The sequence below is a fragment of the Athene cunicularia genome (assembly GCF_003259725.1).
Source record: "Athene cunicularia isolate RWA chromosome 2 unlocalized genomic scaffold, athCun1 chr2_part1, whole genome shotgun sequence".
NCBI classification, from domain to species: Eukaryota; Metazoa; Chordata; class Aves; order Strigiformes; family Strigidae; genus Athene; species Athene cunicularia.
Window position 1 is genome coordinate 76,402,839 of NW_020799095.1, and position 20,944 is coordinate 76,423,782.

General features: G+C 36.2%; 1 protein-coding gene across 5 annotated transcripts in view; it reads right to left on the bottom strand.

Annotated features, from left to right (window-relative positions):
• The window catches only part of MARCH6 (membrane associated ring-CH-type finger 6), a 67,083-nt gene that overhangs the window by 31,724 nt on the left and 14,415 nt on the right, over nucleotides 1-20,944 (bottom strand). For all 5 annotated transcript variants that reach the window (XM_026842229.1, XM_026842227.1, XM_026842226.1 and 2 more), the window contains 7 exons: nucleotides 16,597-16,696; nucleotides 15,740-15,813; nucleotides 7,946-8,089; nucleotides 5,134-5,206; nucleotides 2,945-3,113; nucleotides 1,347-1,539; nucleotides 986-1,047 (listed from right to left, as the gene is read on the bottom strand). In XM_026842229.1, the coding sequence (XP_026698030.1) occupies nucleotides 986-1,047; nucleotides 1,347-1,539; nucleotides 2,945-3,113; nucleotides 5,134-5,206; nucleotides 7,946-8,075 (627 nt within the window). In that variant the 5' untranslated portion in view covers nucleotides 8,076-8,089; nucleotides 15,740-15,813; nucleotides 16,597-16,696. The remainder of the gene's footprint in view (nucleotides 1-985; nucleotides 1,048-1,346; nucleotides 1,540-2,944; nucleotides 3,114-5,133; nucleotides 5,207-7,945; nucleotides 8,090-15,739; nucleotides 15,814-16,596; nucleotides 16,697-20,944) is intronic.

Genomic DNA, 20,944 nt, shown 5'->3' on the forward strand with positions numbered 1-20,944 from the left:
CACTTTCAGCTTGAGATACAGAGTAGAATGGTTCAGAAAGCTGAATTTATATATGCCCCTTTTTTATTATCTTTCAAAACAAAACAACAAGTTTTCACTAGATACAAAACAAAGATCAGGACCTCTCCCTGGTGATGAAAACTATTTCTACTACACTACAATCAAGGCAACAACTATATCACAGCCTAGAGATACAGCAACTAGCTTTACAACTGTCTGCCATAAGCACTAGTAATGCCAGTAAATCTTGTGAAACTGCTGTATCTACCTTCTGGTAGATTTTGCTGCATGTGGTGAGCTTTGAACTCAGATGTTGGCTACTTCTAAAACAGCTACAAAAAAGCCTAGTTCTTTTCTACACTATTCTATGATTACAGTGTACATGCATCTCATGCTCTAATTATAGAATCTGTGATCCATAAACAAAACAGAAGCAATGTTACATTAAAATGTTCCATCATGTTTAAGGAACAGAATTTGTCTTTTGTAAATAAAGTAAGAGACAGAACTGGAAGTTTTCCTTAATTGCTTTAGTTTAATGCTTTAATTACAAAAAAAAAAAAAAAAAATAAAAAAAAAAAAATCATTAAACTATATATAACACAACACCTATGTACTCCTAATCTGGCCTTGTATCCTCATTGCAGGCTGCAACTCATTTCTAAACATGGCCAAGCTGAAAACTTCAAAAAAAGTCTGTGCTAAGCCATGTTTTAAGTTGCTACTATATTTCAAATCAAAAGAAATGTATTTTTGATAGTTAACAAGTAGCAGAATAACTTTTGTTTTCAATAACTTTTCATTACTGAAAACAATTTTGTTTTCAATTACAATTTCAATGCAATTACAGCCTCTCACTGATAGTTTTCACACTAGACAATGGCATCCAAATCTAATCTCAAATGGATTTTAACACAAGCAGTATTAAAAATAATTTCAAGTATGAGTCTGAATTATTCAATTCAATAAAGTGATTCTTACTCACTCGCTCCCAAGTAAGCTCTTCTGCTGCTCGATCCCATTCCAAAGCATTCCAGTTCATGTCATCTGAGGAGACAAGAGCCATTTTTACAGCTCAGACCCACCCAAAACAAGATGTAACCACTCCATGCTATGCTTTAAACAAACAAAAAGACTTAAGGGCCTAACATTCAACTCATTAACTGCTGACAGCTTTTCAACAAGCAAATGCTTCAGTAGTGAAAAGCAGCATGTGAAATTTGCAAAACCAAGATAAATTAGCTGAAGTGGGAATTTACACAGCTTCCTTGAATTATGAAAGTTCTATTTTCAGTGGTTTATGTTTGAAAAGAACTAGAACATTACTGTTTTGAGTCACCTGTTACCTTGTGCTCCATTGTTTGCATCTGCTGCATCTTCTACTACAGCATCTTCTTCATCTTCATTATCATCCTCTTCTTCATCTACTTGTTCTTCTTGAATTTCAGGGTTCTCGCCTACAACTACATTCTCAGCAGCTAGGTTTGCAGGTTGATCAAGCACAGCGTTTTCAACGCCTCCATTTACAACAGCCTGAGCCTACAGAAACAGGATTTAGTATTCAGTTAAACTGATCAATTTCTCTCCGTACTTTTACCCTGTGTATAGAAAAAAAGAATAGTATTAATGTTAATAATGTATTTTTTTAGATAAGCGTTAAATTTGGGACCACTAAACCTTTTAAATAAAGAAGAGAAACATTTAAATGAGGAAGAGGTTGGAAGGGGCCTCTAGAGATACAGTCTAGTCAACCGACTCACTCCCAAAGCAGGGTCAGCTACAGCAGGTTGCTCAGTGCTGTTTCCAGTTGGCTTTTGAGTAATTCTAGAGATGGAAAATTCACAACCTCTCTAAGCAACCTGTTCCAGTAGTTGATCACACTTACAGTAAAAAACCCAAACCACTTCTTTTTTCCTAAATGGAATTTTATATATTTTTAATTTGAGCCTACTGCCTGTTGTCCTGCCTGTCACTCAATACTACCAAGATGACTCTGGCGAGGTCTTCTTTACATCCTTCCATCAGGCATTTATACACACTGATGTCTACCCTGAGCCTTCTCATCTCCAGGCTGGTCAGTTCCAGTTCTCTCAGCCTCTCAGTATGTCAGAGGCTTCAGTGCTTCAATCATTTGGTGGCCCTTCACTGCACTCACTCCACTATGTCCATGTCGCTCCTGTACTGGCAGAGCCTAGAACTGAATACAGCACTCCAGATGTAGCCTCACTAGTGCTCAATAGAGGGGAACTCTCTTGACTTTATGAAAGCTATCATTGTATTAGAAAGACGATAATTCAAGGACAAGCCAAGTCAGTCGTCAAGCTGAGAACCTCTAACTGTCTTTAAAAAATTGACATTTATTACAAAAGAAAAACAGAATTTTAATTATTCCCCCCATGCATGTATTGCTTATATCACATCTCCTCCTGCCCAAGAGGATCCTGTAAGCACTAAAGGGGTGCATGTGTGTGTTGGAGGGTGGGGGGAGGGCAGAGAAACTCCAACTTCAGAGGTTTCAAGAAAATCTTCAACTACTTTGAGAACAGTAAATTGTTACCTCATGAACTAACTGAAATACTTATGAAAAAGACAAAATAAAAGCAAGCTGCATCTTCATTGATTATGGATGACAATTTGGCTTTATACGTACAAAATTATCCTTTTAAAAAGTGTAAAGATACAGACATAAGGATCTAAACAATGTTAAAAATTTCTTTACAAACATTATACCATAACAAGTAAACTAACATTCCATTTTACAGAACTCCAAAAAATATAACAGTGCTGTCACTGAGTTTATACAGGAACACACATTCAACTTCTGCTAACATACAAATAGATATCCTGCAGCAAAATAACATTAAATAGATTGTCAGAACCCAACAGTATTCACAAAAACACATTTTCTAAATTTATCATGAACTACTGAGCATTTAAGTTTTACCTCATTTTGTTGACCAACACCATTGAGTGGCTGTTGCTGATTTTGTTCCAACCACTGTGGAGCTCCTCCATGGACAATCTGTTCACGTAACCAAACAAGGCTGATAAATGCACACAGAGTGCATGTTACCACAAAACAACCCTGCAAACAGTCAGCCAGTAAGTTCTCCCTGTTAAAGAAAGGAAAAAGAACAAACACCAATGAAAAATATATTTTACTAAGACTAAAATTAATCATTGTTAACTACCACAAACAAATCCTCCTAGTTCAAATCAACAAATAAACTGGTATTTGTGAAAAAAGCTGAATTAATTTATGTGTCTACAGCTAGATACTTTCTTCACCTAATTTTCATTAAAAAAAATTAATCTGTTCAAGCAAGGTTTCTTTTAGGAAGGCCATACATACCGGTGTACAAATGATTTTAAGTGCCAAGATAAACAATGATTTGGAAAAGATTTTATTTCCCTCTGGTTTGGTTTGTGAAATTACTACTGTTTAACATAAATATTCCTGCAAAACAGGATCTGACTCAATATGAAGAAAAGCTTCAAGAGTAGTTCAGGAAAAATAATCTTCAAGAAGAGTGAAGAAAACACAATAGTCGCTAAGTAAATTACTTGCTACAGTAAAAGGCCTATTTAAATGGCTAGATGCATAATATTCAGTCCACTGAAATATTATCTCTGCTGAGCTACCCTAACCAAAAGAATGGAACTGCAAGGTTTGCCTTTGACTGCTCTATGTGTCAGATAGTAACTGGGGCCAAAGACTATCTCTATACTTTAAAAATCCTAATCTACAAGTCATACATAACTGTAAAGCAGTAGCAAAACAAGGTTCAGGTAGCCAACTGAAACTAGGGTTTCACGCAATGCAAGAGGTCCTTAAGCACTAGCTTAAGCAACCTTCATCCCTAACTCCAGGTACCGCTTTTCCCACTTGTTTCCACCCATGCACTACTCCCTGACCACAGTGAATTTTCTCACAAAGCTAACCAAGTACAATATGTTCTTCAAATTAAGAAAGAAATATGTCATCATAGTACTCTGCCATCCCCAAAGAAGTATCAGTCTGCTCTCCATGCAGCTGCACAAACACTTGTGCCTGCACAGCACAGTGAATAACATGGGGCTCAGAAGTCCAAAATTAAAAGATGACACAAGATGCTATTGAAATTGACTCTGTCAAAGAAATACATGTTAAAGAACAGCTTCACATGCCATTAAAATCTGACATACACTCGAGTCATTTATTTTCTCCCTAGACTCTAAAAGATATGAGAAGAGGTAGTTTAGATTCAGTTGTTTCAGATTCTTCACAGAAAAATAAAATCTATGCTTATTGGGCGATAGTAACAGTTTTCTTCCTGTTAATCTCAAGTGTGTATCTCTCTTCATTAATAAAAATTAATTAAATGTAACATGATCTGATGTCTTAAATCAAATAGACCAACTGAGATGACTTAGCTGAACTATGCAGGCCATTCATTCAAAATTTGCTGGATGTGCTACTGATTGTACTCAAACTGAGTTTCAGTTCCTCAGGTTCAAGATAATGAAAAAAGTAAGAACCAGACTGAAAATTTGTTCTGTTGGTATTTACTGATTCTTTAACTAAAATTGATTTTAAAAAGATAAAGACAGACAATATTTGATAGCATATGGTTGGAGCATTAAAATCTGTCAGCTAGAAGGCAATCTGATAAAAAGAAATCCCTACCACATAGCAGACTCATTATGGATAAGATTAAATTCAAAATATAACAATGTAACAAAGCAAACAGAACGTGACATTAATATTATTAGCAACATATATTAATATTCTACTATATGGCATCTGATTTAAACCATAGGGTGTTTTTTTTTTTTAAATTATTATTAAGTTTAATTTTGCAGCATAAGTTTCCTTGACATCAAATACAAATCTTCATTAACCAGGGCCCATTTTGTAAAGCCAGTTTTCCATCTCCAAGGAACCTGCATAACAGAACTTCAAAGTGAGATGATTTCTACTGTAATACTGTTTGCCATACGTCTAATTATACAAGGGTAACGGGCAGCCTCTCATGTAAGATGATGGAAGATAACAAGCATGTCTATAAGAAAGGGACACTAAGTTCCAAAGCAACCATTGTGGTGGTAACCTGACTAGAAAAGTTATTTATCTCAAACTGTTCAAGTACTTACGTTGACAGAATATCTAATGGCAGTGTCAGTAGTGAGCTCACAGAGCCAGTAAACAAGCACTTGTAGATACGACCTGCATGAAGAAACAGAAGTGTGATATAAATCCAATTTTGGTTACAGCCTCACTTGGAAAGGACCATAGGTACCCTCTTTTCACTTGGTGTCCTAGCTAAATTTATGACAAGGGAAAAAAAATCTCAACTTTCAATGAACTAACAGAACTCAAGACCATATGCAACCATGTAGAACAAAACTGTGTTTACTTTATCTGAACATTATTTATGAAGTATGCATTCAATGTATAAGAATTGCCATACTAGGTTAGACCCAAGATTCATCTAGTCCTGTCTCCAGCACTGGTCACACCAATGGATGCCTAAGGAAGAATATGGAAACAGGTTAAATATACTTGCAGCAATACATCCTCAGTACATCCTCACATGCTTCATGCAAAGCAGCTCAATTCCTGTGCCATAATATCTCAGTGCTAATTAATCCTTGATGGATTTCCCCCCCCCAGAATTAATTTGCTCAATTAGGGATATGGTGTAGTTGGGAACTGTCTATGTTAAGTAAATGGTTGGACTGGATGATCTTCAAGGTCTTTTCCAACCTAGACAATTCTGTGATATTCTGAACCTGTATAAGCCTTTGCTATTATGACACCTTGTAGCAAGGACTCTCACAATTTCATTACCTGTTTTAATGAGTTCTTTTATTGGTAAAAAAAGGTCAACTGAATCAGTCCAGAAAAACACATTCACGAGCCATATCAGGGTCATGAACAGTGATTTCTAAAATCTGAGATAAAGGAGGCACTTCAGACAATCCAACTCCCACTCTAGCATTTCCTACTGCCTCACTGTACACATTCACTTTACTCAGTGTGTACACCTCTTTCTTACCTTGCATACTGTGTAGGTACCTTGGGTATTTCACTCTAGGAACCACACAGCTAAATACAATTATCACAGAGAATAAACCCATTTTGGATTAAGTTGGCCCAATTAATCCTACTTTTCATCCATTAACATAAATATGCTTTGTCCTAACAATAGCAAGAGCATAACAATATCCTAACAATAGCAATACCAAAGCCTGCTGGAAGTAGGCTGAGGGTATGCACAAAGAGATGAATTCCTTTTACTCAACACATAAGATGGGTATGCAATAAAGAAGTGACATTACCAAAAAAGAATGTAGAATTTATCCCATAATGGGATAACTGCATGAGTATCATGTTAATCTGGAAGACAGATTTGTTCAACCCTGCATCTCCTTTGGTATATTTGACAGGGTTTTTTATGCTGCACATTTTTCTTCCAGATATAATATAATGGGAATACTTCTTTGTGAAGCCAGCCACACACGATTATGTGAGCCATGACAGAAACAGGGAAGGCAAAAGACTAAATTAAAAAGTATTTCAATATTACAGAAAATGAAAGATTATGTTAAAGGAGTTTAATGCAAGATGACAAGATCTATTTAAAAAAAAAAAAAAAAAAAAAAATATCACACCCATATGGTAGATCCTGACAAATTTCAAAAGTGTTTTTTTCAAGGTTTGTTAGACTGAATGGCTCTATGAGGTTGGGTATCTTCCTGTGCAAATATGTTACCCTTCACAATGCATTAATTCTTAAAGGAATACATGAATAGGGGTACATGTGCAATGAAAAGGTCTCATATAACTAAGCTGTAGGTTGTGACTTCTGATAACATTTCAGTATTACTCAAGAGCCAGCATCAGGTTTACGGACAGTTACGAAACATAATTACCTTAATTGATCTATTGAATATTATTTTGCTGTCCTTCAGAAGCTTTAGTAAGAAAAATGTACAAAATTTGCATTTTGAAAGACAACAGTCGGAAACCAACATTTGTCTAAAAACCCAGGAAAAACTTGAAATATTTTTAGTTTTAATGCTTCAGTTTGCTTGCTCCATGCCCAGAAAATCTCTTTTCCTTGCACAGGAAGGACAAGCTGCAGAAACTGGATCACTCTTTTATAGCTGATGCCAGTATTGTGCTATTCTCAAACTAAGCCAGTGCCAGCTCCAAATAAAAGCACAGAATATATTGAGAAACTGTCTAGGGAGATGCATTTACTGGCTCCCTGCTCTTTTGTTCAAGGGGTATATTATTGCTTGCAAAGATGCACTTCCAATCATTTCCTTGACTGAACACTATATCCTTTTTACCTTTTTTCATCTTTATATGTTTAGCTTGTTGGAACATCAATAGTTTGCCTTCCATTTGTATCTGAAAAGTGAATTTCAAACTAGATACTGCAGTAATTCAAATGTGCACTCTTTTTCTGTTCAATTCCTTTACTACTTACAGACCTCTGTTTAAGACTTTTTAAGAGGTATTTTATTAATCACTTTATGTATGACTGCAAAGGAATTTAACTTTATATACTAAACAAAATATTGCACTTTGATTTATAGATGGCTTAGAAAAAACAGGACAATTCTTCTATCCTAATATTAATATACAGTATCAAATAAAAACTTCCATACAGATTTTAAGGAAGATAATTGAAAAGACGCATTTTACTGGTATAAGAAGTTTAAAAGCCCTTTTAAGCGTTTTCTCTGTCTCCTACCACCTTCCTGCACTGCGCCACTGGCTTAAGAGTCAAATAGCTAGTGAAAATTTCTGAGTTATTTTCCGAGGGAAAATAAGTGAAATAATGTATTTTATTTTTTTTTAATAAACTAACCATGGTCTCATAAAACTTTGTTGCAGGAAGAAGCGTGTTTCCCTGTGTATAAGAGTATTACAGTAAAAAAAATTAATACTTACATGCAGTAAGAGGTACTACTCCCAACCATGCAAAGGCCACAAGTGTATAATGAAACCAGTATCGTATTGCTGTGCCAATACTTGTAACCAGTCCAGCAAAGATGTCTTGGATTGGAAGCCGTGAAGGCATATCTGGGGAATAAACTGTGTAGAAAAGGCACTTATGAAACAGTTGTTCTTCTAAAGAAGCATTTATGTAAAAGTCCTGGCAACTACAAAATGCTTGTATTTGGCAAGAATAGAAGAATAAGCATATTTTATAGATTTCCAAGGTATTACACCAAACAAATAAAAAAACCCTTTAACACATGTTACATTGTGTACTGAGTGGAATGGCAAAAATTAATAAACACCATACTAGTTTTTGACTTAGTGAAGTTTTCTTAATAGCTTTATTTATCAACTGCAAACTCTGATTATCTCAAAATAAACTCAAGCCTGCAAAGAAAAGCAGATTCTAAATTCAACAGCCCTCCCACTCAGCACTACCTCAAAGATATCCCTGTCTGTTATTTATAAACCTAGTTCAAGGAAAGAGCACAAGGAACAAGAGCACTTATTAATTTTGCACACTGTCAATTTGCTAGATAATTTAGATACCACTTGCTATTTAACAGCACAAAAAAAAAATAATCAGCAAAATGAGAGCACCACACAGACAGGAAAACTGAAGGAAACTTAAGTATCTACAGACATTGAAATTTATACAGAATGACTTCTACTTTCAATGGGTATCTGTTCCATACCATACAAGATTTCTAAGGGCACTCCTGCTACAAAACATAATGCAATTCTCTCAGCCTGTATAGATATTTTCATAGTAGTAAATTTTCTTGACTTTTTAAATTTCACACCTATATATCACATAAACCTGTCCCTTCTCAAAAGCCAAGAAAAACAGTGACATGGCTGCTTCTTTTAGAGATGTTTTCTAATCATTTACAACAATTTCATGGCATTTAGTTAGCTTCTACACACTCACATGTATGTTGTGAAGTAGTAATGCACAGTATCGATAATAGATTCAAATGAAGATAAACTACAGCTAGGAGTTGCACAAAAACATCGCTGCCTGGATGTTTAAAAGTTATGTTGGAAACAGCTGAGCTTGAAGACTTTAACACAATTAATGGACTATTTTAAAAAATACCACATATTTTAAGTACATAAGGAAATTAATTTTTTCATAAGGACTACTCGAGAAAAGTTTTGCTTTCCTCTCATGGACAATCCTTTGACTTAGAAGCCTGAGAAATACTGCTTCATACAATTCACCTGCATCCCCCCTTTTCTCTAATGAACATCCCTGCTACCTTACCTACATTCCTAATCATCCTTTTACTAATCTCAGAGAGGAAGCCTCTACAGGAGAAAAAAAGGCTCTCCAGGGTTATTTCCCTAAGTTTCTGTATTGTGAAGAGAACTCAAGAACATAGAAAAGCAGTATCAACATGCACAAGTAGCCAAAAGAGGGTGGAATTTGGTGCATTTCAACAAGTGGATCGCATTGACACAAAGTAACAACAAAACAGTAATGGTAAGACAAATAGTAACTGGTTTTAATTTTCAGAGGTTCTTAGTTGTCTGCTACCTGGCAAAGAACTTGAATTCCTAAAAAAAAAAAAAAATCTATGAAAATACAGCACTAGGGAAGTGTAGTTGTGAGAACATAAAGCAGTAAATTGAAAGCAGGACACAAACATATTTTGACACTGTCTGCCAACTTATAATTTTCTTATTACAAAACCAGATTTAGTATACAATTTGGTAGTACCATAGGAAATGCCAACTGAAGACTTTGTAATGATCTCTCAGCTCACGCTGAACAAATAGTCTGGAAAATTATCAGAGGAGACAAGCAGACCTTTGTTAAGGGTGCTACAAGAATACCTACATAGAGTATATTTGTTATACATTTATGGTATCACTCAAACAAAACTGAACTAAGCAGATATCTTGAGGCTTATTTTTCATTTTCAGAAAACGTATTTTCATCAAAACTTTGGAACTGCAACAGAGGCTACAAGGAAAACATTAACTTTACATTAATGATTTGTTAGGGGCAGATTTAAAGTTTTTTTAAAAATGCATCTTTCAGGAATTACTGAACACTCACACAGGGGACTGTAAAAAAGGATGCCCATCCTAACTCAGTGAAGCTGAAGTAGTAATAAATGTTATCACCTCTACATGCTTGTTTTTCTAACAGCTTTAGGATTACAGCTGAGCATTCAAATAAACGTCCAATGTAGCTACTACTCAGAAGACAAGCTACATTACTCAAATTTTAATAGTTTGGTGATTTTTGATGATTTCAAGAGCTGGGGGCAGGGCAAGACTGCTGTTTTTTCTCTGCTTTGCCACACCTCAAAGTATATTAAGCTTCCACCACTAGAAGCTTTATACCAGGATGATAAGGTCCTTCTATGTCCTACAGCATTCGTGTGGGTGAAATGCAAAAACTCCTAGCATGACATGAACCCCTGATGTGCAAGCATATTGCAGCACTGAAGCTTGCTGCCAGTGATTTTCATAACTAATCCCCCTCACTTGTGTCTGTCATCTATTGCCATTTTCTCTCCACATGCCACCCCCTTTTATCTACTCCCCACTACCACTATAAGGCCTGAGACTTTGACCCCTGTCTCCATGGTATACATCCTCTTCATTCCCTTTCACACACGTGTCCTTCTCATCTTTCCTCCATTCCTCAATTCCCATCCCAGTAATCTCTCATAACTCAGTTTGAGAAATCACTTTGCTGCATTATTTACCAGTTCCTCCAAATAATGTGTAACTGATCACAAAACAACCATCCAAGACTTTTCCTGTCTCCTAAGGGCTTACTCCCAAGGAATAAGGACAGGTTGTGCAGGTTTAAATATGTGTATCTCCCCCATTTATGGCCAGTTCTGCCACGAGGTAAAAAGTGCATACTTTTGAAGCATGAAAACATTTGCAGAGAAGTCAGATATATGATCATTATGAACTAGTATAAAATACTATGGATAACTTTCTGTTGTTTTCATGTCACCGTCCAGTAGCATTTTAAAAATGCAAATCTCCCCCCTAGAAGGAAATAAAGATCCCAAACGTATTTCCCCAGTTTATGTTCTACCTACAGATTTCATGCTTTCCACAAGTCCCTTCCTATAGTCTTACTCTTCACTGAAGGAAGCAGAGCTGCAGAAAGACGCTAGAAAAGCAACAGCCTTCTGACATATGCTGTATCAAAAAACCCCTACCACTATTTATTATGAAGGCTCAAATTCTGTTATAAGTCTTATTTTTCTCCACAACTGTCACAATGCAACTGTATCCTATTTCATTTCTCACTCTTTCCCCATGCAAGTCAGCCTATTTATTTGCCCATAACCTAATCAGGTGCATTACCTAGTGTGGAAGAAACCTTTGATTAGGTAAAACTGTCATAAAAACAGCCTACTCCACAGAATCTCCACACTTACAAGGTCTCTTACCCATAGACATTCTATTTACTACTACACTTACAAGCCATTTATACACCACCTCAATTATCCTTGTATACAGATCACAAAAGACGACTATGTTACTAACTGGTAAAAACCATGTGTTTTATAGTTCATGGGTTAAAGCACTGGTTTGGTAAAACAGGGGTTGTAAGTTATTCTTTAGGTTGGACTAGAACTTCAAAAGACTCTAACTTAAACCATTCTATGTTTCCATTTTACATTCTTGAGACATACACAGACTTCACTCCAGACTGCTAAGGTAAAAGGAGAAAAACACCACCCCTTATCATGCAAGCCACAGGTCTAACAAAACATATGAAATGACACTCATCTGCATCTCAACTGCATTTTTATTCTGCACCCTGGAACTGGCAGCAGATATGTTGAATTATGTGCCAGCATGTATTATTTTGTTTCAGAAGTTTATGCTTTTCCAAACTAGATCTTTAGAAATCATTTTGTACAACATTGACGATCCGAAAGTTCAGAACTTAATAAATCGTTACTACAAACAACATGCAATTGCTAAGTGGTGTTTTTTTCACAAATTACTTAAAAATAGAAATATATAACTTCGTATTTTACAGTTATGTCAGAATGATTCTCATTTTTCTTTGCCTTAAAATTTATGAACCTTGAACTCTTTCACATTAAGCTAGATATGCTAGTCATATCTAGAAGGCTTTAAGATGATCAAGAAAGTATCAAGGCTTACGGATTAATTAAAAAAACCCCAACCTTCAGTAATTAATGTGGAGAATTTCAGTATGCTATAGGATAGCTTAGGAGTTCAATCAGTCCAAATGATTCACAGGAACAAATAGTTCCTGATCCAACAAACTTTGATATTAACAGTTAAATGTGAACAAACGTAGCCAACAACAAGAAAGAGGAGGAATAGTAACAAACCAGGACTACAACAATAAAACAGCAAGGTCTAAGTGCACGCAAGCCTTGAATTAATAACTTTGCATGCATGAATCAAAGGCTTGTTTCAGATTATAATGATTTATAAACTGGAGAACATCCTACCCATGTGGCTTCCCTGCATTTTACAATCTTTGTATGAACTAAGCTTGTGACATCGTATCAATCACTTAGCAGCAATACAACTGCTTAAGAAGCAGAAGGAACCCATCCCAATCTCCAGCCAAAGATCAGGCTAATCTACTTCTATATTTGCATTTTTGAAAATATTTATATTAATGTTACCTTGTACAGAAAAGAGAAGTTTTGAAAACTATCTTCTCATAGGAAATACAGCCTCACCTTCTATCATGAGTCAGTGCTTATGAACGTTTAGTGTGACGTCAAGAAAAGTGCATACTAGCACATGACAAAGGAAAGTGCATGTGTGGGGAGGAAAACAATATAAGTAGTTGCTCTTTAAAAACTCAGAAGGAAAACGTATGAGTTAAAAATGAACAAGCACATTGACATAACTGAAAAAGACCAAAGCTACTTTTTAAAAAATAGTAGTATTAATTCATAACTTAAAGAACTGCAGAAAATGAATTAATAATAAAACATATAAAATCTAGCTCCAAAGTGTGCATTTGGAAATCCAGTCATTTGCTTACATGACAAAACATTTTTAGAGAACGATTCTATTATTCCAAAGAAAAATCAGTTCCTTTGTACTCCTGCCAAGATGCAAGCTGAGCCTTCTACTCTTTCCTTCCAAGTAGTAACTAACCTAGTAGTTCAGGTGCTAAAGAAGTCATAAGATGTTACAGAAACTGAAGACTGTGAAGGACTTAAAGAATATATGCTAGGAATATTTATTAATATTCCATAGACAAAAAATTATACTAGCAAAGGAGCATTTTTAACAGAATGACAGCAACAGCCTTAACAAGCAAACCAAGCTAAACTAAAAGAGGAGTTGCTGGTATTACTGCACTATTATTCTCAACTTAGTGCCTGTCCGTTGAAGCACATTATGTACATTATGTACATGCATTTATTTGACCATATCCCATGGTGAATTAACTTATGTGAAAGTGCTTTAAATCTGGTATGATTATAGGCCAGATCCATCTTTGTTTTGGATTTTGGATGACTGGCAGAGACCTCAATCCCACCTCTCCCTTGTCACTCTCTTTCCAGCACCTGCAACACTTTCCCAGCTCCCACAGGCAGAAGATCCAGTTTCCAGACTGGAAATCCACATTGTCTTCCAAATAAAGAGGGATAAGAGAAACTAAGGAAACCATAACTGCCTGAATGTTGGCTGCAAGAGAAACAACGAAACAAGACACACCGGGCACAAAGGGCTGGAGGAATCTGTGCTAGGCACCTGACACATGCTACTACTGTGTGCAGCCTGGTAGGAAAAAAGCATGCTGTGCAATGTGGGAAGCCAAGAAGAAAACACTATCAGCTGAGGATGCTTAGTCTGGGGAGTGGCCAGTGTGTAACAGGAAGGTAAGCAGACCCTTGCTAGAGGCTGAATGTGGAGGAAGTACTCTATTACACAGGAAAGAAAGAGGTTTGCTTATCAATTTCATGGCTCCAATAACAAATGGTTAACTTGTTAAACCACAGTAATTCAATTATGTTTTCTCACGTGTCCATAAATCTGCAACTACATTACAAACTGTGCTGGTAACAGCCATGTCAGTCAAGGATTAATCTTCTGCAGAACCACCTCTGTCGATAAGGGCAGTGAATAAGCTTTCTAGTATCAGCAGTAACACACATACAAAGTGTATTTCATTTAAGACTTGTCATACTCTTCTTCCTATATCCTAAGGAAAATGCTATACACTTTTGTCTTTTTTTTTCCATACAAAACTAGGAAGTCCTCTTTCTTCTTAGAAGAAAGTATATCATTGAAATGCAGTCTTCTGGTCCAGCACACAAAATTCTGTAAAGGACCTAGTAGGAGAAAGCAATTTTGAAGGTGGCTAATGAGCTTGTAGGAAGCTCCAGAACTGGGGATCACTCTCCATCTGAAAAGCTTATGTGTCTTTACAAAAATGTTTAACAAATAAAACCTACAAGCAGATGACACCTCTCTTACATTTCTTGCACAGGTCTCTGTAGTATTTAAAAAGAATAACCTAAAAGCATTGCTTTGATCAATGTAAAACATGCTGTTCTCCTCCAGTGGTAAGACAGAGTTAATACTGTACATTTTTCTACCGATCATTTAAAAAATGGTCTAACGTGTTTAATTGTTGGCAGAAATGGAAAATTCTGAGGTTCAATATCTAGAAGGAAGGTAGATTACAGGATTTTTACAATAGAAAATACTTTAACTAAATCATCTGGCTATTTCGCCTCAGTCTTCCAATGTAGAAAACTAGCAAAAAAAACCCCAAAAAGGGTTAGAGGGGAGCAGGAGAGAGGATGAGCACTCTACTCTTCTAACTGGGACCTACTATCTTAAAAAGGAGCTTTGATTTTTATTGTACCACACACATAAAATAGTCAAACTTCATCATCTTTCCCATCTCAAGACAGTTTCTACAGTGCAGATACTCCTCAGTTTAAAAAAAATTTAAATTACATTTCTGCACCATGAACTGAGCTCAGCAATTGTAAAGAATAAATCATCACAAGTAATTATAATGAGAAAAACATGTAGCACAAGAACTACTTTACTTGTTCAACAAGGAATAAGTTGGCAATAGTGAGCCTAGTCTGCCACCAAACCAAAGGACCTCACTTATTACTACTATTTGTTAAAATGTAATTAAGAATCCTCAGGGAACTATACAAAGATACGGTCATTTTTCATCACAAGTAGCCTAACTTATTTAGTTGAATTGCAACATAAAGGGCAATGTAATACTAGGTAGTTACTGTATTTTGATTGAAATGCAAGTGGAATAATTATCAGGACCATATGAATTGAAAGTGACAAAAGTCATATGGTAGTGTTGCAGGTGGACAGTACAAAAGTAACTGAAAACTGGTTTTCAAATTCAAATTTTTCAGGGGTTTCACCTTAACATTCAGATTTCCAGACACACACATTTATCAATGAGGCTGAAAACATGCCATATGCTGTAATGCTGGCAACAAAAGAATGGGACTGAGGCAGTCAGAAGACGTACAGAATAATACTTCTTTTATGGCTCACGTAAGATTATGAAAGAACCAGATCATTCATTATTTAAACAATGCACACCAGTCTGCAATAATATGCATAAGAACTGCAATTCAACAAGAATATAGAAGTTAAAACACAAGTTTGGATCTATCATGCTGAATGAAAACGTAATCACTTCATACATACGAAGACAAAAAATTCAAAGAAATTAAAAAAAAAAACCAACCAGTAAAATGTACTTACTTGGTGTGAAAGCAAATCTGTGTTTACATAATTCACAGTATTCTTTTCTGCTGTGTTTAAGCCACTGAACTAAGCTGCAATAAAAAGAGATCATATTAGAACATGCTATTACATCTCTCTGCCTTATCCCTCCTATTAAGGAAAGCACATCAATTCTCTATTTTCAAATATAGATCAGGATGTTGGTACTATTGAGGCAGGCCTTAAATTAGCATGCTTATTAAGTCCATTTAGGCCATCAAGTAAGTTTCAAAAAGTAAAAGTTAAGCTGACTGAGTAATAGTGACTCTTCAGTTACATCCATTACCACTAAATCACACCCACTAGTGACACCAATCCCTATAAATATTTCAAGATATGACACATACATACACAGCTAAGATTCAGAACTGTTGTATTTGTGAAAAAATGGTTGTTAAAATACCATCAAAAGGAATGTGTGCTATAGACCAGAATTATAGTTTTCATTTTAGCATTTCCCTGATCAGCCATACACCTCAAAATGACCGAAACCAAAGTATTTTTATTTCTTGCTATGAGGTTAACGTTCTTTTTATTCATAACTAAGTGGACAGTAAAAGCCCCAACATACTGATTTTTCTGCTTAGTTTTCATAAAGCTGACATATGAGTAGAACTGTAGTCCTAAACACAAACAATTAACAGTACTTTTCATAATTAAGTTATTTGTGAAGTGTAATGAACCATCATGTAAAAAACATCAAAACCCCCAAGACATTTCCACTGAAAACTGGATTTACTTACTAGTTAACCTGAAGACTTAAGACATACTGGTTTTAGAGACATGTTAACGTGTTATATTAAAAAATTTGAAAAACTCACAAACACAGAACTCACCATTCCTGATGGATAAATTTAATACTGCCAGTACACACACATGGATGATAGAGGGGTTTCTCAGGAGTTCCTTCAGACCGACAGACTCTGCATATATCTGCTGACAAGGACACAAAGCTTATTACACTACTGCTTAAAGAACTCAAATTTATAACACAAATTATACAATTAAATTCTAGAAACTTTGCTATGTAGCAAAATGAAGCCAAAATCAATTGAAAGAAGATGAAAGACGGATTTCATCTCATGCAAGACATGAAAGACTAGACAGATCACCAGAAAAAGCAACAAGAATATTATCTGCCTGATCACATTATAAGAAACACAAACCATGTCTAATTATATTTTTAAGATTTCTAGGAAATAAGACACAGTAAGACGATATGCAGAGGTGTTCTTTGCCTAAAAAAGTTACCAGTAAAACAACATACAGATTGTTTAGGATAATCCTCCTGAAAGTGAACACTTTGAAATGGAAAAAGTCCATCTGAGATTTGAACAAGTTAAACAGAGGCTGAGCAGAAGCAATTTACTAATGTTTAACAATGACCTGAACACACCCTTTGCTACTCTTGAAGCTAACACGGATATTCCTTGGTGTTCTTGATGAAAGGGAAATAAACACATCATAAACAGAAATAGGTATTTTGTGAGTTTGCTACCTGAGTGGAATAAGGCCATCAATTTAGCAGTCTACAGTCCAGCCACAAGAAGAAAGACATTTTCTATTTCTTATTTCAGTTTCAATCAATAGGTCCTGCACCTTCTTTATTCTCTATTTTTGACATTTTCTTACAACTAAAGATTGCAGGATGTTTTGTGGACAAAGAAATGAGCATAAATCTCTCCCTCCAAAGAACAGATATCTATTTCAATACCATTCAGTTATTCAGATCACTTAAACACACAACCAGATATAAATAAAAATTAAGTATTTTATTTGCTTACTGACAGATGTGTGGTATCTTCCCTTTACTCCTCCATTTAATTCTATTAAAGAAATGAACATAAAATGCCCATTTCTATAGAAGACTTAAGTTTAGGATTTTATCTTTTGTTAATTATTTCTCTATCAACAATATCCAGCAAGTCTGCAAGAGCGTAACAGATACACATCAGAGATCTTTGCTAAAAAAATAGCAGCTTAAAGTACTGATGTAAGAGGATTCAAAATAAGCAATTTCAAGTTTGAATCACCTATCTCTGTTCTTAGTTGAAATCTCAAAAAGTCAACGTTTGTCTACACAATGTTCTAAAGATACAAAACAGTAAAATATTTTTTTTCTGTAGAAGTCACAATAAGACCATATCTATAGTTTGCTCAGTATTAGAACAGTTGCTACGCACAAAGCATAGAATTCAAGTGATTCCCACGAAAAAATAATTTTCTATCTATAAAAGAAGGACTCGAATTCACTCAGGCAGGCCAAAACCATAGAATTAACAGAAACACACATTCAGTACCACATCAGTGACGCTACAGAGAGACATAGAAAGTACTTCTGTCACAGCCATATTGAGCAACGACATATCACTGCAAACATCAAGAGCCCCTGGTTTTTCCACCAACAAGAACAAGTGCTACTTCACCTAACAAGTGATTCTTCTATCCTAGAGAGTACTTCCAGGTAGCTGCACAGGACAGGTCTCTTCAACTGACGGGCAGGACCTACCCACTAGCGGTGGCATGCCCATCTTCCTGCGGCACTCTTCCAAGCCAAGGTATTTCACTACAGTAAATTGACAACTTTGTACACTGAATCAGCCTCACAAAGGGTCAGACAAGCGCTAGAGCCAGCACAAGAGACAGGACGTGAAAATGCTGCTTTAAGAATATTCTCTGGCACCAAAGAAAGCAAGTTAAAAGCACACTGTTCTCTGAACCCACTCATTAATGGTCCATTGGCTTTCACAGCAGACTGTTCACTTATTCTCAAGACTGCTGGGGAAAACCACCCATAATATGCTTTACTGAAAACAAATTAATTCTTTATTCGAAAAAGGATTTCCTTAAGTTACTAAAATAAGGTAAATCTCAATTATATTTTTTTCAAAGGCTATGAGAATTTCTAGCTATTCCCACTTGTTTTATAAATCCAAACAAACATATGAGTGCAACAATCTGGACTGTTAAGTAGTCGATCGCTTCAAATCAATAAACCCCGATGAAGTACATGTAAAGATATGCACCTTATGACCTACTGTCACATTCAGAGGGAATTCCACTGTGTAACAGATGCTGTTTTTCCACTTGCTCACACACTCTGCACCCCATCCTTCATGTGTGTGTTTTGGAAAGAATGACCTTGGGTAATGCAGTCCTTTTTTGTTCCCCCTGGGAATGATTCTCTGCCTATCACCACTCTAACTGGATGTTCATCACTGTAGTATCCAAAAGTGAAGATTATGTTATGTAGCTGATTTAACTAGAACGAAACAGATATATCAAAACCTGGTATCTGGTGCATTTGGGTTTTATGGAGAAGCAATTTTTCACATTCATTCCAAGGCAAGGAAACTGCCACTTAAGTCTGACAGCTATTACCCTAAACTGCCTCTTACCTGACCTCTCACCAGTCAGTTAAGTTCTCTAGCTCCACAGCATAATTCAGTCAAGCAGAAACCCACCAGAAATCAAATGGCTGTACTACTGTTAGTGGGCTAGCAAGTTAGGAAAGTCCACTTGACACTGTAGCAGAAATTCAGGGACGAGATAATGTTAGAGCATGGACTTCATCTCCCTTAAGGCACTAGCAGTCTTCCCTGCTCCTAGTGTTTACAGCTTTCTAACCTTGGGAAGTCTCTTCAGCATTCTGGCAAGTGTTGTGGAATTCCAATAGTGGGAAATTCCAATAGTTTGAAACTGTAGAAGTTGTAACATTCTAGTGGTATTTATGGAAAGTGAGTATATAGACTAGTTTTCATCCCACTACTCAGAGCTTTTGAGGGTAATATTGATAAAACTACAATATATAAGGTCACATGTATATGTGTTTGTGTTTATATAGAAACCCAGAAAACTCCAAATTCCAAGTGTAGAGTTTAACATGAAGATTTAGTTAAAGAAGACAATGCCTTAGGATGTAATTAACATCCCCCTCTTCTTTCTCTTTCTTGTCTCTCCCTTCACCAACTTAAGTCCTGTAAAAGCAGGTTAGATCAAAGACTACCACCGTTCACAGCCTGTAACAACTCAACAACTATGTTGTTTCAATTAAATCCACAGAGAGGGATTTAATCAACTACTGGAGTGGTCGTTCAAAAATTACCTACTCAGCTGGTCATTTCCAGGTATCCACTTCACAGTTTGCAATAATCTAGTTTTCTGGGCAACCAGAGGTCAAGCAATCAAAGTTTCACTATGTTAACTTCATCAGCGTAAGCAAGTGCTGGTCTGCCGAGATACGACAGCACTGCAGCAAGTAATTTTAAAAGTTGTTAGATCTTAAAAATACCAATATTTTGATAAACCATCTGCTTTCACAGATACTAAAGATGTCTACAGCATAACCCAAGGGACATTTCTACAAAGGTGCTGTCATTTAATCTGGTGTTTCATGTTTTCCCAGCTTTTTTTTTTCTTTTTATCCTCTCAAACTGGAAAATCAAGTGCTGCTAGATAAAAAGCTACATTGAAAATGATGCCAAAGTAACAAAAGCCAAGACACAAAACACTTTCCTTGGAACTGACTCACTACTGCAATGTGTATTTGTAGTTATTGCTTAAGATGACAAACAAAACTCAAATACTGCAAGAAACATAGCACAACACACATCCTCTATTTATTTTGGTTTACGCTACAATATGAAGTCCTGCTTTATGAAAATTCTGCATTATCAGCTTGAGCTACATAGTTCCTGAACATTATCTGAGCAGAGCAAAAGTGCTGACAAAACATACCCACATCTGACCTCAAGTAAAGCAATACCCTTATATAAAAAGAAACTACACATTAAACCACCATGGCTATGATCTCTTTGTCAACTTTTTTAAAATGAGGAAAGTTACTGGGTATCTCTTGTGGAAGAGACAGAGCAACACGTCAGCTCCTGAATCATTTTACTATTTCAATTTTTCACGTAGATTTTCCAGCGTACAAAGTTAACCTTGTAAAAGCAGCAGCTAAACCTGCTGTTACTATTCACCCGAGAGTGGAAATTAAAAACACGCGAAGTTACAGCCGCGGGTATGACAGCGTCTGCCGGCCACGAGAAAAGCGGGTCCGGCGACGAAATGTGCGCGACTCGGGGCAGCCCCTTCCTTCCCCCCGGGCAGCGCCGGCTTCTGCCTCCCGCGCCGGCATTTCTTCTCACAAAACCTCTACCTCGCCCCCGAGCCGCCCCCCAC